Source organism: Mobula birostris, chromosome 26 (assembly GCF_030028105.1).
Source record: "Mobula birostris isolate sMobBir1 chromosome 26, sMobBir1.hap1, whole genome shotgun sequence".
Classification (NCBI taxonomy): Eukaryota; Metazoa; Chordata; class Chondrichthyes; order Myliobatiformes; family Myliobatidae; genus Mobula; species Mobula birostris.
Window position 1 is genome coordinate 50,387,100 of NC_092395.1, and position 17,526 is coordinate 50,404,625.

The following is a 17,526-nucleotide window of genomic DNA, read 5'->3' on the forward strand; positions in this document are numbered from 1 at the left end:
CACCCTTCTCCCATCCTTTCCCGTCCTGGTGAAGAGTCTCAGACTGAAATGTTGACTGTTTATTCATTTCCATAGATACTGCCTGACCTGTTGCGTTCTTCCACCATTTTGTGTGAATACTGTATATTATCCTGTATTTTACTAAAGTGATTGTTTAATGAAGGTAACATTCAGTGTTTTATAGAGATGGTAATGACCTGTGCCTTCGAACACCGTGCCAATAGTACTGTCTGCAGTGTTTTATGGAGATAACATTCAGTGTTTTATAAAGACGATAACAACCATTATACCAATGGTAATGAACACTGGAGAAGATGCCAAAGGCTTCTTGCAGTGTAATACAGAGTTCTATAGCGATGATACTAGGCAGTGCCTGGAGTTTTTCATAGAGGTGATAATGAAGTGCCTGCAGTGCTTCAAACAGATGGTAACAAGCAGTGACTGAAGTGTTCTATCAAACTGATAACAAACAGCACCTGTGGAGGTTTACTGAGCCAATGCCCAGGAATTTCTGCAGTGTAATACAGATTGATGACAGTGTTGGCAGTGATATATTGAAATTATACAAACAGTGTTGGCAATGTTTTATAGATATGTTAACAGCCACTGCCTGCAGTGTTTCATTGAGATGATGCCAAAGAGTTCCTGTAGTGTGACACTGAGATTAAAACCAGTGGTGTTTCATGGAGATGTCAACAAGTGGTAACTGCCGTGTTTTATATTGATGTTCACAGGCAGTGCCTGCACTCTCGAGAGGATGTAAAGGGCATCCAGCTGTGGTACGTGGAAATGATAACAAGAGCCTGTAGTATTTTATGGAGATAATGACAGTGTTTTATAGACGATGACAAGCAGTACATAGTGATGACAATAGGCAATGCCTGTATTTCTTTTTACATTCTTTACACGTAATTTTGCTTGCATAGGAAGTAATTCTGCCTCGTTTCTGTTACATTTGAGCAATCATAAAGTTCACCTTCTCCTACTGTACCATGACCTATTCTTGTTGATCTTCTAGATTTCACTGTCTGTTTGCATCGTTCCAGCCACTTACCTGCCTAGTACCTTTCTGCATTGTTGCCATCTCATTAATCCATGCATCTCACCTGTTCCCCTTTGATGAATATTTCCATCTAATGTATGACATCACTCGCTCTGCATTGAACTGGTTGTCTAATAGAGAGCTGAGGCATGTTTATATTGTTCAAGGCTGAGTGGCCTGCCTGTTATTCCTTCAGATCTAAATGTTGCATGCTGGAAATTCATAGTCTGTCTTACCCTTCTACAGCTCCTCAGACAAAAAAGGACCTCAGCAACATTGTGACAAAGTTCTCTCTCCAAAATGCCTTGGATCCAGAGGGCGATTCCTGTTACCTTATCCCTGGCCAGCTGGAAAGCCTCTTGGAATGCAACTTCAACCAAACGGCAAGGACGTTCCTAGTCATCCACGGGTGGACGGTAAGGTCCAACAAATTGGTAAATTGAGCAAGCATTTATATCTAACCTTTGTCAATCACTTGTAAGCTTGCATTGCTCTTGTCTGTCAAGAGAAGGCTACAGTAGAAACATAGAAACATCGAAAACCTACAATACCATACAGGCCCTTTGGCTCACAAAGCTGTGCAGAACATGTCCTTACCCTAGAAATTACCTAGGGTTACCAATAGCCCTCTATTTTTCTAAGCTCCGTGTACCTATCCAGGAGTCTCTTCAAAGAGCCTATCATATCCGCCTCCACTACTGTCACTGGCAGACCATTCTAGTGTTTGTGATCTCAAAAAAAAAAGGACCTTATGACCATGCGATATAGAAGCAGAGTTAGGCCACTTGGCCCATCGAGTCTCCTTTGCCATTTCATAATGACTGATCCATTTTGCTTCGCAGCCCCAGTCTCCTACCTTCCCTCCATATTCCTTCGTACCCTGAGAAATCAAGAATCTAAATCACAATAATCATTACTAAACTAGGGAGAGGGCACAAGTAGCAATTGATACTCCATATACTGCCTCAATATTCCGAATCAATACTCACTGTGAACAGTTTCAGTAATCCATTATCAACAATATCAGCAATCTTCAGCATGGAGATGTCCAGACAAGGCTGAAACATCTGCAGCTGTAAGATCTGTCTCAGCTCTCTCTGAGATCACAACCATCACAAAAATCATCTCCAACCAATCTGATTCACTCTTCACATTGCCAATATTAAGAAACAGTGCACTAGATATGAGAAAATCAACACGACCAGGTCACATCCCAGATGTAGTGCCAAAGATCTGCACTCCTGCAGAACTGTTCCAGTACAGCTACCACACTGGCATCTATTGACAATATGGAACATCACCCACAAAGTGCAAGGCACATCTAATCTCACTGATTTTTATTCTCTTCTCTGACTCATGAGCTAAGTAAAGGAAGATGTTAACAACAGCACCATCACTTGTTCTTGAATGAGCATCTTATTAACACCTGGTTATTCCACTCCAGAACATACTTCCTTGGTCCAAAAATGAACAAAAGAACTGAATTTAAATGACGGTGACTGCAGTGAACATCAAGGCAGCATCAAGTCGATTATGGCATCAGGGAACTGAAATCAATAGACATTATTGGGAAAACACGCCAGTCAAAGCTCGCAAGGAGGAAGATGGTTCTTGTTACTGAAGGCCAATCATCCCAGCCCTTAGGACAGTGTCTGTGGACTGACCACTTTCAGCATTTCATTGAATTGAATTGACTTTATTTCTTACATCCTTCACATACATGAGGGGTAAAAATCTTTACATTATGTCTCCATCTAAATATGCAATGTGCAATTTATAGTAATTTGGAATAAATAGTATGCAAAACAGACAGACAATATAGCATAGAAATATAATTATATCAATGTAAATTAATCAGTCTGATGGCCTGGTGGATGAAACTGTCCTGGAGCCTGTTGGTCCTGGCTTTAATGCTGTGGTTAAGGTTTCCTGGATGGTAGCAGCTTGAACAGTTTATGGTTGGGGTGACTCGGGTCCCCAATGATCCTTCGGGCTCTTTTTACGCACCTCTCTCTGTAAGTGTCTCTGTAAGTGCGCTGGGCTGCCCGCACCACTCTCTGCAGAGTCCTGCAGTTGAGGGAAGTACAGTTCCCATACCAGGCAGTGATACAGCCAGTCAGGATGCTCTCAATTGTGCCTCTGTAGAAAGCTCTTAGGATTTGGGGACTCATGCCGAACTTCTTCAACTGTCTGAAGTGAAAGAGGTGCTGTTGTGCTTTTTTCACTGCACAGCCGGTATGTACAGCCCACGTGACGCCCTCGGTGATGAGTATGAGTTGAAAGAGGAGCTGTTATGCTTTTTTCACAGCCACAGCATTCCAACACAGCTGCAGTTTTCACTATTGATTGCACAATATTCAATTTAATTCAAACTCCTCAGCAAATGAAGCAGCCTATGCCCTCCTTCAGAAAGTTTTAGACAACTTCAGGCAGTGGCTGCTTAGTAGCAAGGAGCATTCACATCACAAAAGTGGCAGAGAATGACCATCGCCAGCCAGAAGACTCCAACTGTGTATCATTGAACATTCACTGGGATTAGGATTGACAGATCTCTCACCACTAACATCTTGAAGGTCATCATTGATCAGGGCACGACTAGACCAGCCACAAAAAACAAGATTATTGTGTAAAAGCCATAGGAGACCGTGGTGAAAAACTTCCCCGTGTGCACAAAGCATGTTAGTAACATGACGGAATGCTCTTCACTTACCTGGATGATCATAGCTCCAACAACTCTCTAGAAACTTGAACCATTCAGCAAGGGGAAGTCCACCTGAGTTGCAACCATCAGATAGACCACATGTTCATTACCTTCTCCATCAATACACAGTTGCCGTGTTGCATTTACAAGATGCATTGCAGTTCCTCACTCAGGCTATATTGACAGCAACAACTCAAGCCATGACATCAAACCCCAAGAAGGACAAAGGCAGCAAGGACTTGTGAACACCACTTACAGGTTCCCCTCTAAGTTATGCATGCTTCTGACTTGAAAAAAGATCATCATTCCTTTATTATCACTGGGTCCAAATCCTGGAACCTCTAGCCCAGCAGCATTACGGAAACAAATTCACTGCAATGATTGCAGCATTTCAAGGGCAGCTCACTCCCAATCTTTTCAAGAGCAATTAGGGTTGGGCAATAATCCTAAGAGATATATACATCCCTGAAAACTAAATAAATCAAAAACTTTTCAAATGATGTTTGCAATCTAAATCAACACTCCTTCCAATGTTTTGAAAACCCAAAACCATTGGATTTCAAACTGCAAATACTATATGTTTCATCTACTTCACCTATGAGTCTGTCAGAGCCATCTACTGTACCTGGTATTCCTCATGTAGCCTCTTCCAGCCAAACCGGCATAGATTGGGGGACTGCTTTGTCAAGCAACTTCACTCTGTCCGTAACAGGGAGGATTCTACTCCCCGCTGATATTTCAACATGCCATTCCATGGCCTCCTCTACCATCATGTTGCGGCCAGTTTTAGGTTTAAGGAGCAACACCTCATATTCCGTTTGGGTAGCCTCCATCCTGAGGGTTTGAACATTGATTTCTCTAGTTTCTAGTAATTTCTCCCTCCCCCCTGCCTTTTCTATTCATCATTCTCGTTTCCCTCTTACCTTTCCTCTTTTCTTCACCAGCCTATCACCTTCCTCTGGTGACCCTGCTCCTTCCCTGTCTCCTATGGTCCACTCTCCTCTCCTATCAGATTGCTTCTTCTTTCCATCTATCACCTCCCAGCTTCTCACGTAATCCTCCCTCTCTCATCCACCTACTTTTCCCCTCACCTGGCTTCACCTTTCACATTCCAGCTTGTACTTCTTCTCCTCTCTCCACCTTTTTATATTGGCTTCTTCCACTTTCCTTTCCAGTCCTTTCCAGTCTTGGCTTGAAACATTGACTCTTTATTCCTCTCCATAGATGCTGCCTGACCTGCTGAGTACTTACAATATTTTGTGTGTGTTGCTTTGGATTTCCAGCATCTGCACAATCGCTTATGTTTATGAACTATGAATTATTCTGTACTCCAAACTATATTTTAACAATATTCTCTCAACATCCACTTCCAACAAAGTAGACAATTCAAAATCAATTGTTTCTTCAAACAGACTCAGAAATCAACTAGTAACATGCCCATAAAACATTAGATTAGATTAGATTATGAGGACACTCAGTCCTCATTTATTGTCATTTAGAAATGTATGCATTAAGAAATGATACAATGTTCCTCCAGTATGATATCACAGAAACACAGGACAGACCAAGACTAAAACTGACAAAAACCACATAAATATAACATATAGTTACAACAGTGCAAAGCAATACTGAAATTTGATAAAGAGCAGACCATGGGCAAGGTAAAAAAAAAAGTCTCAAAGGCCTGATAGCCCCATCATCTCATGCAGACGGTAGAAGGGAGAAACTCTCCCTGCCATGAACCTCCAGCACCGCAAACTTGCTGATGCAGTGCCCTGGAAGCACCCGACCACAGCCAACTCTGAGTCTGCCCGAAAACTTCAAGCCTCCGACCAGCCCTCTGACACCAAGCACCGAGAACCATCTCTGCGGAGCGCTTCAACCCCACCTCAGCCGCCGAGCAACAAGCAAAACCAAAGACTCGGGGACTTCCCCTCTGGAGATTCTGGACCACACAGTAGCAGTGGCAGCGAAACAGGCATTTCAGAAGTTTCACCAGATGTTCCTCCATACTCTCACGTCTGTCTCCATCAAATCAGGATTGTGCTCAGCACCCTACTTGACAGATAACAGATATTCATCACCGGAATGGCCACGGCGCACTGCATCGCGTCGCCATCTTCTCCTCTCCTCTTGTATATTCCAAAAAAAATTGAAAATGCCCTTTGAAAACTCAAACGTCATGAATTTGAATTTTACATTAAACAGTGTCAACAATCCACTATAAACATTCACTTCAAGTACTCATAAATCTAAAATCAACATCAGCTGCCTCCTACAGCTTTTATATAATAGGCTTGGTCTAGTTGAGCCTCTGATTGATGTTGAGGGTGGAAGCATAAATTGGGGCGGAAGTTCTCAGGGAAATGTACAATGGAAATGTGGAAGTTGTTTTGGGAGCCCTTGCATGGATTTCTGGATAGTTTTGTCTCATTGAGGCAGGGAAAGGATGGTGGGGTGAAGTAACGGTCGTTGACAAGAGAGGTAGAACATTTAGTCAAGAGAAAGAAGGAAGCATAATTAAGGTTAAGAAGCAAAGATCAAACAAGGCTGTTGGGAGTTTTAAGATAGCCAGAAAGAAGTTTAAGAAGGGACATAGTAGAGCTGGAAGGGCACATGAAATTGGCAAGTAGGATTAAGACTATTCTACATGCACATGAAGAACAGGAAGATGACAAGACTAAGGGTAGCACAGATCAGGAATAAAAGAGGAAACGTGCACAGAGTTGGGGGAGGTTAGGGAAGTTCATTAATAAATATTTTGCTTCAGCGTTCATGATGAGAGGGTACATTGTCAAAGGTAATTTTGGTAATTTCTGCAGAGGTACTTTGTTCTGGTTGCATAGGTCCATCATTAACACTGTGAATCACTTGAAATGGCTCCAGTGTTTTAGACACAGTCACCTCTATCAGCAGCTCAATTTCTGGCAAACGAATATGCTTCAGGTGAGATCATTCCTGAAGGTCTCCCTAACAAGGAATGTTCCCTATGTGGACAGGCATACTTTCCTGAATACAGATGTTTGGCAGTTCACAACAGTTTTCACTACCTAAGGCAGCCACTTCCAATCCTGAAACGATGTAGCTACTCACAAACAACAGGAATTCTGCAGATGCTGGAAATTCAAGCAACACACATCAAAGTTGCTGGTGAACGCAGCACGCCAGGCAGCATCTCTAGGAAGAGGTACAGTCAACGTTTCAGGCCGAGACCCTTCATCAGGACTAACTGAAGGAAGGTCTATTAGCAGGCATGTCCGACTCATGCATGTCCTGCACATCTTCCATGGCATTGCAACAGCCTCTAAGAAACCTGAAGAGCTTTCACATCTTCGGATTTGATATGTGACCAAGAAAGGGTCCTTTTGATGCAGGCTGCAGCAATTTTGAGCTCATCACCAAAATGTTCCTGTAGTAAAGCTTGGGTCTTTAGATACCTGCAGCTCCAGGGAGGCCCACTGACAACTATTGACAAGCTCTCTAGGTTAAGCTCCAGTGAACTATTCAAGAAATTAGAGGTGGTCATCATAATCATCAGTCTGGCTTTCTTTCTTTTTAAATCTTTTTATATATCAGTCTGGCTTTCAATGCTATTCTTGAAAGCCCTCATAAATGAATGATACTGCATTGGATCACCATTGAAGATTTGATTTCTCTCTTTTAGGCAGAGATGCAATGCATTGTTGTTGCACCATTAATTTTATTATTTCCTTTCATGTTGTTATGGCCTCTAGTGTGACCTTTAGACCTTTATCATCTGAGACATGAATGCCATCATGCCATAAATCAATATCTTTCAGAAGCACCTTGTGATATTGGATATGGCATCAGTTCAGAGTGCCTCCTTGGTGCAGGTTGAGAGTGAACACCTTGAAATACTACTTGGGGTTCAAACTTGTGGCTCATAGACATTTGTTCTTCAATTTTATTCATATTGACATTGAGTATACTGCATTTTCTTTCTTCTATGTCAACACAGAAACTCTCACCAGAGAATCACTCTGTTGGAGCACGTTTAGTACCAAGGACACTTAAGGCCCTTAGCATCTTAACTTTGGCCATCATGTCTGCAATTTCTTCCTGCAACATAAGCTGATCGATTTCTCTCTGAAGTTGCTCTTTATCTCTTTGAAGCTATTCTGCCTGTTCTTCCTGGTTTCTTTGAAGATGTTTCATCTTTTCTTCCTGGTTTCTTCAAAACTGTGCCATTTTTCTCTGAAGCTGCTCTACCTGTTCTTCCAATGTGTGTCTATTCTTCAACACCTGTTGTTTTGCACATAACTCAGCTAAATCAGCTTTCATTCTAATGTGCGCCAATGAGGTATCAGATGTATGAGTCATTCTGCTAGGAATAAAATGCGTTGCATGCACATTAGACACATTGTCTTCAGCAGGTACGTCATCCAGTAGCTCATCACTTTTATACATAGTCACAGCCTGTTCTTTGGCTTTGTAAATATTTTCAAACTGATCTTCAACATCACATGTTTGTTTAATTTCTCTCTTAGCTTTGGGTTCAAGGTTACTGCTTCCATCTGGATTCTTGATTTTCTTCCAAATGCGCAAAACAATGGCTAAATCAATTCAATTTTCAACAATGGAAGCAATTCAATCCTTCTGCTTTTCAACAGAACCAAGTGATTGAACTCCTCAGTCAAACACCATGCAGCTTTTCAGTCCAACCCATGGCTTGAACCATAGATTTTGTGCATGCGCTGACCACTCAAAACTGTGTTTCAAACTCAAACACACAGTATAAATCAACAAAAGGTTGTTAATTGCCACAAGCTGCTCCAGGAAGCAATGCTCCTACTTGCACAGACACATTGCTTAGTGTTCATTTGGTATAACTGTTGGAAGCTTTTGCTGACAGAATGTAGTGGTAAAACCAAATCAAAACCTAAACAAAGCTATTGCTGTGAGCCTGCGACTGCTATGGTGTTGTTATACTTGCACGACACACCCTCAGCTCCAATGAAATAATTGTTCCAAAGAGTCAAATCTTCTATTTGATCCTTTATTATCAATTAGCAAACATGCAATCTTGAAGTGATGAATTTAAGGGTACCCAAATGTAAGTGAAGCATAATTCAGTATTACCTCAGCAGTCAGCAAAAGATATGACATCTACCAGTCCTAAGCTACAAACTGCCACAACATGAGTAAGAATACATAACTTATTTCCTTTGGTTTTACCACACCCCTACTCATGTGATTAGCTACTATAATAAACATATTAAATGCACAACACAGAATACAATGCAGATACAAAACAGATACAGTTAAGAAAGAGGATATGGTGGAACTTATGAAAAACATTAGGAGAAGTAAGCCCCTGGTGCTGAAGGGATATACTCCAGGTTTCTACAGGACAAGGGAAGAGATTGCTGCATCACTGGTGATGATCTTGGTATCCACGGGGGTGGTACTAGAAGATTGGAAGGTGGCAAATTTTATCGTTTGTTTAAGAAAAATAATAGAGGCAATACTGGGAATTATGGACCAATGAGTCTTATGTCAGCTATTGAAGAAGATTCTTAAGGACAGGTTTTATGAGCATTTGGAGAAGCATAGTTTGGTTATGGATAGTCAGCATGGCTTTGTGAAAGGCAGGTCATGCCTCATGAGCCTGATTGAATTCTTTAAGGAAGTCACAAAGCAATTTTGTGAAGGTACAGCAGAGAATGTGGTGTACATGGCTTTTAATAAGGCATTTCACCAGGACCCCAATGGAGAGCTCATTCAGAAAGTCAGGAGGAATGAAATAGAGGGAAACTTGGTTGCTTGGGTTCAGAATAGACTTGTCCATAGAAGGGAGAGGATAGTATTAAATGGAGTGGATTCTGCCTGAAGGGTCAGTGACCAGTGGTGTTCAACAGTGATCTTTTCTGGGACCCCTGCAATTTGTGATTTTTATAAATGACTTGGATGAGGAAGTGAAGTCTGCAGATGACACAAAGGTTGATGGTGTTGTAAATAGTGTAGAACACTGTCATTTGTTAATAGAACATACAACATAGAATAGTACAGCACAGTACAGGCCCTTCAGCCCACAATGTTGTGCCGACCCTTAAACCCTGCCTCCCATATAACCCTCCACCTTAAATTCCTCCATATACCTGTCTAGTCATCTTTTAAATTTCACTAGTGTATCTGCCTCCACCACTGACTCGGGCAATGCATTCCATGCACCAAACACTCTCTGAGTAAAAAACCTTCCTCTAATATCCCCCTTGAACTTTCCAACCCCTTACCTTAAAGCCATGTCCTCTTGTACTGTGTAGTGATGCCCTGGGAAAGAGGCGCTGGCTGTCCTCTCTATCTATTCTTCTTAATATCTTGTATACCTCTATCATGTGTGCTCTCATCCTCCTTCTCTCCAAAGAGTAAAGCCCTAGCTCCCTTAATCTCTGATCATAATCCATACTCTCTAAACCAGGCAGCATCCTGGTAAATCTCCCCTGTACCCTTTCCAATGTTTCCACATCCTTCCTATAGTGAGGTGACCAGAACTGGACACAGTACTCCAAGCGTGGCCGAACCAGAGTTTTATAGAGCTGCATCATTACATCGCGACTCTTAAACTCTATCCCTCGACTTATGAAAGCTAACACCCCATAAGCTTTCTTAACTACCCTATCCACCTGTGAAACAACTTTCAGGGATCTGTGGACATGTACCCCAGATCCCTCTGCTCCTCCACACTACCAAGTATCCTGCCATTTACTTTGTACTCTGCCTTGGAGTTTGTCCTTCCAAAGTGTACCACCTCACACTTCTCCGGGTTGAACTCCATCTGCCACTTCTCAGCCCACTTCTGCATCCTATCAATGTCTCTCTGCAATCTTTGACAATCCTCTACACTATCTACAGCACCACCAACCTTTGTGTCATCTGCAAACTTGCCAACCCACCCTTCTACCCCCACATCCAAGTCGTTAACAAAAATGACAAAAAGTAGAGGTCCCAGAAACGATCCTTGTGGGACACCACTACTCACAACCCTCCAATCCGAATGTACTCTCTCCACCATGACCCTCTGCATTCTGCAGGCATGCCAATTCTGAATCCACCTGGCCAAACTTCCCTGGTTCCCATGCCTTCTGATTTTATGAATAAGCCTACCGTGTGGAACCTTGTCAAATGCCTTACTAAAATCCATGTGGATCACATCCACTGCACTACCCTCATCTATATGCCTGGTCACCTCCTCAAAGAACTCTATCAGACTTGTTAGACAGGATCTGCCCTTCACAAAGCCATGCTGACTGTCCCTGATCAGATCATGATTCTCTGAATGCCCGTAGATCCTATCACTAAGAATTTTTTCCAACAGCTTTCCCACCACAGACGTAAGGCTCACTGGTCTATAACTACCTGGACTATCCCTACTACCTGTTTTGAACAAGGAGACAACATTCGTCTCCCTCCAATCCCATTCCCATGAGGACAATGAGGACATAAAGATCCTAGCCAGAGGCTCAGCAATCTCTTCCCTCGCCTCATGGAGCAGCCTGGGGAATATTCCGTCAGACCCCAGAGACTTATCCATCCTAATGTATTTTAACAACTCCAACACCTCCTCTCCCTTAATATTAACATGCTCCAGAACATCAAACTCACTCATATTGTCCTCACTGTCATCAAGTTCCCTCTCATTGGTGAATACAGAAGAGAAGTATTCACTGAGGACCTCGCTCACTTCCACAGCCTCCAGGCACATCTTCCCACCTTTATCTCTAATCGGTCCTACCTTCACTCCTGTCATCCTTTTGTTCTTCACATAATTGAAGAATGCCTTGGGGTTTTCCTTTACCCTACTCGCCAAGGTCTTCTGATGCCCCTTTCTTACTCTCCTCAAGTTACCACAGGGATTTGATGCAGAGCTGGGCTGAGAAGCGGCAGATGGAGTTCAATCTGAAAAAATGCAAAGGATTCACTGTGGAAGGTTATACAGGGTTAATGGCAGGAAGAGAGGGATCTTGGGCTCCATGTCCATTAATCCTGCAAAGATGCCATGCAAGTTTGTAAATTCGTTAAGAAGGCGTTTGGTGTGTTGGCCTTCATTAGTTGGGGGATTAAATTCAAAGTCACAAGGTAATGTTGCAGCTCTATAAGAATGTGGTTAGGCCACAGTTGGAGGGCTGTGTTAATTTCTGGTCACCTCGTTATGGGAAGGATGCTTTAGAGAGAGCGTGGAGGAGATTTACCAGTATCCTGCCTGGATTAGACAGCATGTCTTATAAGAAAGGATTGAGCAAGCTGGGACTTTTCTCTTTGAGTGGATAGCCAGAGACTTTTTCCCAGGGCATCAATGGCTGATATGAGAGACATACTTTTAAGGTGATTGGAGGAAAATATAGGGGAGGAAACTCAGAGGTAGTTATTTTACACAGAGAGTGCTAAGTGCATGGAGTTCACTGCCCGTGGTGGTGGTAGGGGCTGAAACATTAGAAACACTTAAGAGACTTATAGATAGGAACATGGATGAGAAAAAAAGGAACAACTGGTGTGGGATGGACTGTATGGGTAGATTGATATTGGAGTAACTCAAAAAGTCAGCACTGTTATGCTTTCTAACTCCAAAACGTAGAACTAATTGAAAGCAAAAAGAGAGAAGCCAGGAGAACTTGCCTTAATTTCATTTTTACTTTAAGTGAGGCACGCATGTATAACATAGTGGTGTGATGACATAGGAACATAGAAACATAGAAAATAGGTGCAGGAGTAGGCCATTCGGCCCTTCGAGCCTGCACCGCCATTTATTATGATCCTGGCTGATCATCCAACTCAGAACACCGCCCCAGCCTTCCCTCCATACCCCCTGACCCCCATAGCCACAAGGGCCATATCTAACTCCCTCTTAAATATAGCCAATGAACTGGCCTCAACTGTTTCCTGTGGCAGAGAATTCCACAGATTCACCACTCTCTGTGTGAAGAAGTTTTTCCTAATCTCGGTCCTAAAAGGCTTCCCCTCTATCCTCAAACTATGACCCCTCGTTCTGGACTTCCCCAACATCGGGAACAATCTTCCTGCATCTAGCCTGTCCAATCCCTTTAGGATCTTATACGTTTCAATCAGATCCCCCCTCAATCTTCTAAATTCCAATGAGTACAAGCCCAGTTCATCCAGTCTTTCTTCATATGAAAGTCTTGCCATCCCAGGAATCAATCTGGTGAACCTTCTCTGTACTCCCTCTATGGCAAGGATGTCTTTCCTCAGATTAGGGGACCAAGACTGCACACAATACTCCGGGTGTGGTCTCACCAAGGCCTTGTACAACTGCAGTAGTACCTCCCTGCTCCTGTACTCAAATCCTCTCGCTATAAATGCCAGCATACCATTCGCCTTTTTCACCGCCTGCTGTACCTGCATGCCCACTTTCAATGACTGGTGTATAATGACACCCAGGTCACGTTGCACCTCCCCTTTTCCTAATCGGCCACCATTCAGATAATAATCTGTTTTCCTATTTTTGCCACCAAAGTGGATAACTTCACATTTATCCACATTAAATTGCATCTGCCATGAATTTGCCCACTCACCCAACCTATCCAAGTCACCCTGCATCCTCTTAGCATCCTCACCACAGCTAACACTGCCACCCAGCTTCGTGTCATCCGCAAACTTGGAGATGCTGCATTTAATTCCCTCATCCAAGTCATTAATATATATTGTAAACAACTGGGGTCCCAGCACTGAGCCTTGCGGTACCCCACTAGTCACCGCCTGCCATTCTGAAAAGGTCCCGTTTATTCCCACTCTTTGCTTCCTGTCTGCTAACCAACTCTCCACCCACACCAATACCTTACCCCCAATACATGTGCCATTCATGTACTTTTACATAAAACCCATATGAATTCTTTAAACAAAAAATGCTTGATCAATCAATATATTTACAAGATTACTCAAATATTACTGAAATATTAAATACACAACACTCCTCCCTGCTTAGCTATAAACTCCAATTCAATATAGAATTCATCTCAACTTACGTACATACCCTGAATACAGTATATTATATATAGACATCCACAGCATAGTCAATGTTAAATTGTTCCATTCAGGCCTGAAGATTTAATCGTTTTGGAGGCTTCCTTCCTGCTGTGGAATAATGTCTTTCCCGTCAAGAGGAATCACTCTGCTTGGCAGGTCAGACTTGTGGTTGTGAAACAATCTTAGGTTGTGGGGCCTTCTCTGTGGTAGATTTAGGAGTTGACTCTGGGACTACAGGAAGTGGTTTTGATAGCTCTGGCCATCTTTCTTCTCTAACAATTGACTCTGTTCTTCTCAACTGATTGATGTGTCATCTCCAGATGATATCAGACACAATCTTCACTGTGTAGGAGAGTGATCCAGTTCTGTCTTTAATCTTTCTGAGCACCACTTTTGGTCACTTCTGTAGTTCCTCACCAGGACTGCTTGTCTAGGAGTGAAACATCGAACCTTCTTGCTTGAGAAGCCTTCAATTTGTCTCGGATATTTGTCCTGCATACTCCAGAGACTGGGTTTGAGAAAACCCAAGTGTGAGTACAAGGAGCTACCCAGAAACTTCATAGTTAGCGTGTCGTTGTCTGTCGAGTGTGCTGCTGGGTGGCATACAGGGAGGAAATTGGCAAGATGCTGATTTAGTGTCAGTATTCTGTTGATATTGGTAGCAGTGCATTCTTTAGACTCTGGACAATACTTTCTGCCAAGCCCTTTGTAGCTGGGTGATACAGTGCAGATGTAATATGTCTTATTCCACTCATTTTCAGGAATGACTGAAACTAGTCCATTGTCACTAAATAGGGGTTTTGGAACTCCAGTCCTTGAGAAGAGGCTTCTCAACACAACACTGTGTGAGGCTGTGTTGGAGGCTATTGAAACTTTGGAGCTGCATCCACTACTACCAAGAAATTTGTGCCCATGAATGGTCTGGCAAAATCAACACGAATCCTTTGCCAAGGAAATGCAGGGAAATCTCCAGTGGATGGAGAGGCGATGTTCTTGGCGTCCTCTGAACGTGTTGGCATCCTAAACAGTGTATTGCAAGCTGACCAATCTGCTGAGCTATCCCAGGCTACCAGATGAAACTTTGAGCCAATGCTTTCATTTTGATCATGCTCAACACTTTAACTCTCAACTTGGATGGAACAACAGCTCTCAGTCCCCAAATAAGGCAATCCCTGTCAAGGGCAAATTTATCCCAGCACTGGTAAAAATGGGGGAGCAGATTTCTGCTGCACATTCCAGCCATTTTGTGTTGCCATGTAGACCTGAGACAGTGTGGGCTCTTTTCTGGATTCTCTTTGGAGTATCTCTGCTGCTAAAGGGAGACTTTTGATTTGCATTAGGGAGAATACATCAAGGCGAGTTTCCTCTTTTGTAGATTTTTCAGGCATTTCCTTTTCCAAGGGTAAATGGGACAATCTGTCAGCATTTCCTTGATGAGTCATCCTCTGGAATTTGATCTTGTGATTATGTCCTCCAAGAAACAGAGGCCATCTCTGCATTCGTGCTGCTGTTGTTAGTGGAACTCCCTTGTGTGGATTGAAAATGGACTCTAGTGGTTAATGATCAGTCATGAGGATAAACTCTCTCCTATACAGGTACTGATTGAAATATTTTACAACACAAACCAGACTCAAGGCCTCTCCGTCAATCTGTGCATAATTTTCTCTACAGCAGTAAGGGAACAATATGCAAAGGCCATGGGGCATTCACTTCCATCACTCAAGATAGGTGTCATGGCTGCACCTATACCATAAACCAAGGCGTCACAGGCAGGCTTTCACTGGATGATGTGGATCATAATGTGTGAGTACAGTGTCTGACATCACGCTTTTAGAAAGCCACTTCACACTGCTTTGTCCATTGCCATTTCTTCCTAATCTGTAGAAATGTGTTCAACGGATGGACCACAGTAGCCAGGTTTGGCAGGAACCTGTTATAGTAATTGACAAATCCTAAAAGGACCACAACTATGACATGTCCTTTGGCCCTGGGGCATCCATCACTGCTTGAGTTTTCTCAGCACATTTATGCAAGTTTCACTTTTAAATCTGCATTGGTCTGGTGTATGTGAGCCCCATCACAATGGTTATACAATTTGTTCTGGTTTCTGCTTAGATATTGCAATTTTGTTCACGCTCTCTTTCATTCCTGACTGCAACTCAGCTGTGTCTTTGTCTGCTCTTTCCATTGATACAGCATTTTCAACTGCTCTTTTGAACGTAAATTGTGCTTCAGATAGGAGCTGTTTTTGAGTGCTTTCTTGTAAAGAATCCCAAGCTAAACAATCTTTCAGTGTATCATTAAGCCCATTACTGAACTGACGATGCTCAAACAACTTTTTCAATTCAGCCACATATGCTAAAATGGACTCCCCTTCCTTTTGATTCTGCTTATGAAACCTAAAGCAGAATCTGCAATCAACAATGGTTTCAGTTCTGAAAGTTCCTGCATTACTTTCACGATGTCAGAAAAGCTCATTTCAGCAGGTTTGGTTGGAACAATCAAATTTCTAAGCAAATTGTATGCCTTTAAATCCAATGCACTCAGCAAGATTGGCACCCACTTCCCATTGTCTGTTTCATTTGCTTTAAAATACTGCTCGATTCACTCAGTATATAATATTAAATTATCTGTTGTGGGTTCACACATTAACCTTTCTGATGAAGCCAGCCATTTCTTTTTTTTAAATTTATGATTATTATCACCAGGTGACTTATTGCTATGAACCCTTGAATTTATCTGTTTTCTGCTTTTTTTTAAACTCAACCATGTTTGGTCTGAAGAACACCTGCTGCACTTTTTTTAAACTTGACTGTTTCTCCCCGTGCTTTTTAAAAAATCAAACATCTCACTGTGCTTCAATAGGCAGGTAGTCACTTCGGGATCAGTTAAAACTTCCTTGTCACCACTGTTAAGTTTTGTAACTCCAAAACATAAAACTAATTGAAAGAAAAAGGCAGGAGCCCCAGGAGAACTTGTCTTAGATTCACTTTATTTTAAGTGAGGCATGCACAGTTAACATGGTAGCATGATGTGTGTGTCAGTCACATGCTATTATATAGTCGATTACTTAAACAAACAAAAAGGCTAACTCAACAACATACTTACAATATTACTCAAATGTTACTGAAATATTAAATGCACAATAAGCACAGCATCATGGACCAAAGGGCTGTACTATACTGTACTTCTGTATGTTCTATGTTCCTACAATCCAGATCAATAATCATTTTAATCAGTCTCTAAAATACAACACTCTCATCAAACATTAGACTATCAATACATCCCTTCAAACAGCTTCCACAAACCAAAAGCAAAATGCCCTATTAAAATTCCCTATTAATCCAATCTTCATACATTATTCTCATGATTTCAACACCTCAGTGTGTATATCATCTAACTGTGTACATACATCTGTTGATGCTTCTGAACACATCTTCAGTGATGTTCCTGGAATCATCGGGTGTTTTGGGTCTTTCAACATCATACAACCTCCTCCAGGTGACCCAGCCAGGGCTGATCAGACCCCAGCTTGTGTCCAGATGTTCTTACAATCCAGATCAATAATCATTTTAATCAGTCTCTAAAATACAACACTCTCATCAAACATTAGACTATCAATACATCCCTTCAAACAGCTTCCACAAACCAAAAGCAAAATGCCCTATTAAAATTCCCTATTAATCCAATCTTCATACATTATTCACATGACTTCAACACCTCAGTGTGTATATCATCTGCAAGTAATCTCAACAATCCGTATGCATAATCCTGTCAAAAATTT

General features: G+C 42.1%; 1 protein-coding gene across 1 annotated transcript in view; it reads left to right on the forward strand.

Annotated features, from left to right (window-relative positions):
- The window catches only part of LOC140188345 (lipoprotein lipase-like), a 40,566-nt gene that overhangs the window by 9,520 nt on the left and 13,520 nt on the right, over positions 1 to 17,526 (forward strand). Inside the window, exon 2 of the mRNA XM_072244512.1 lies at positions 1,289 to 1,458. Coding sequence (XP_072100613.1) covers positions 1,289 to 1,458 — 170 coding nt within the window. The remainder of the gene's footprint in view (positions 1 to 1,288; positions 1,459 to 17,526) is intronic.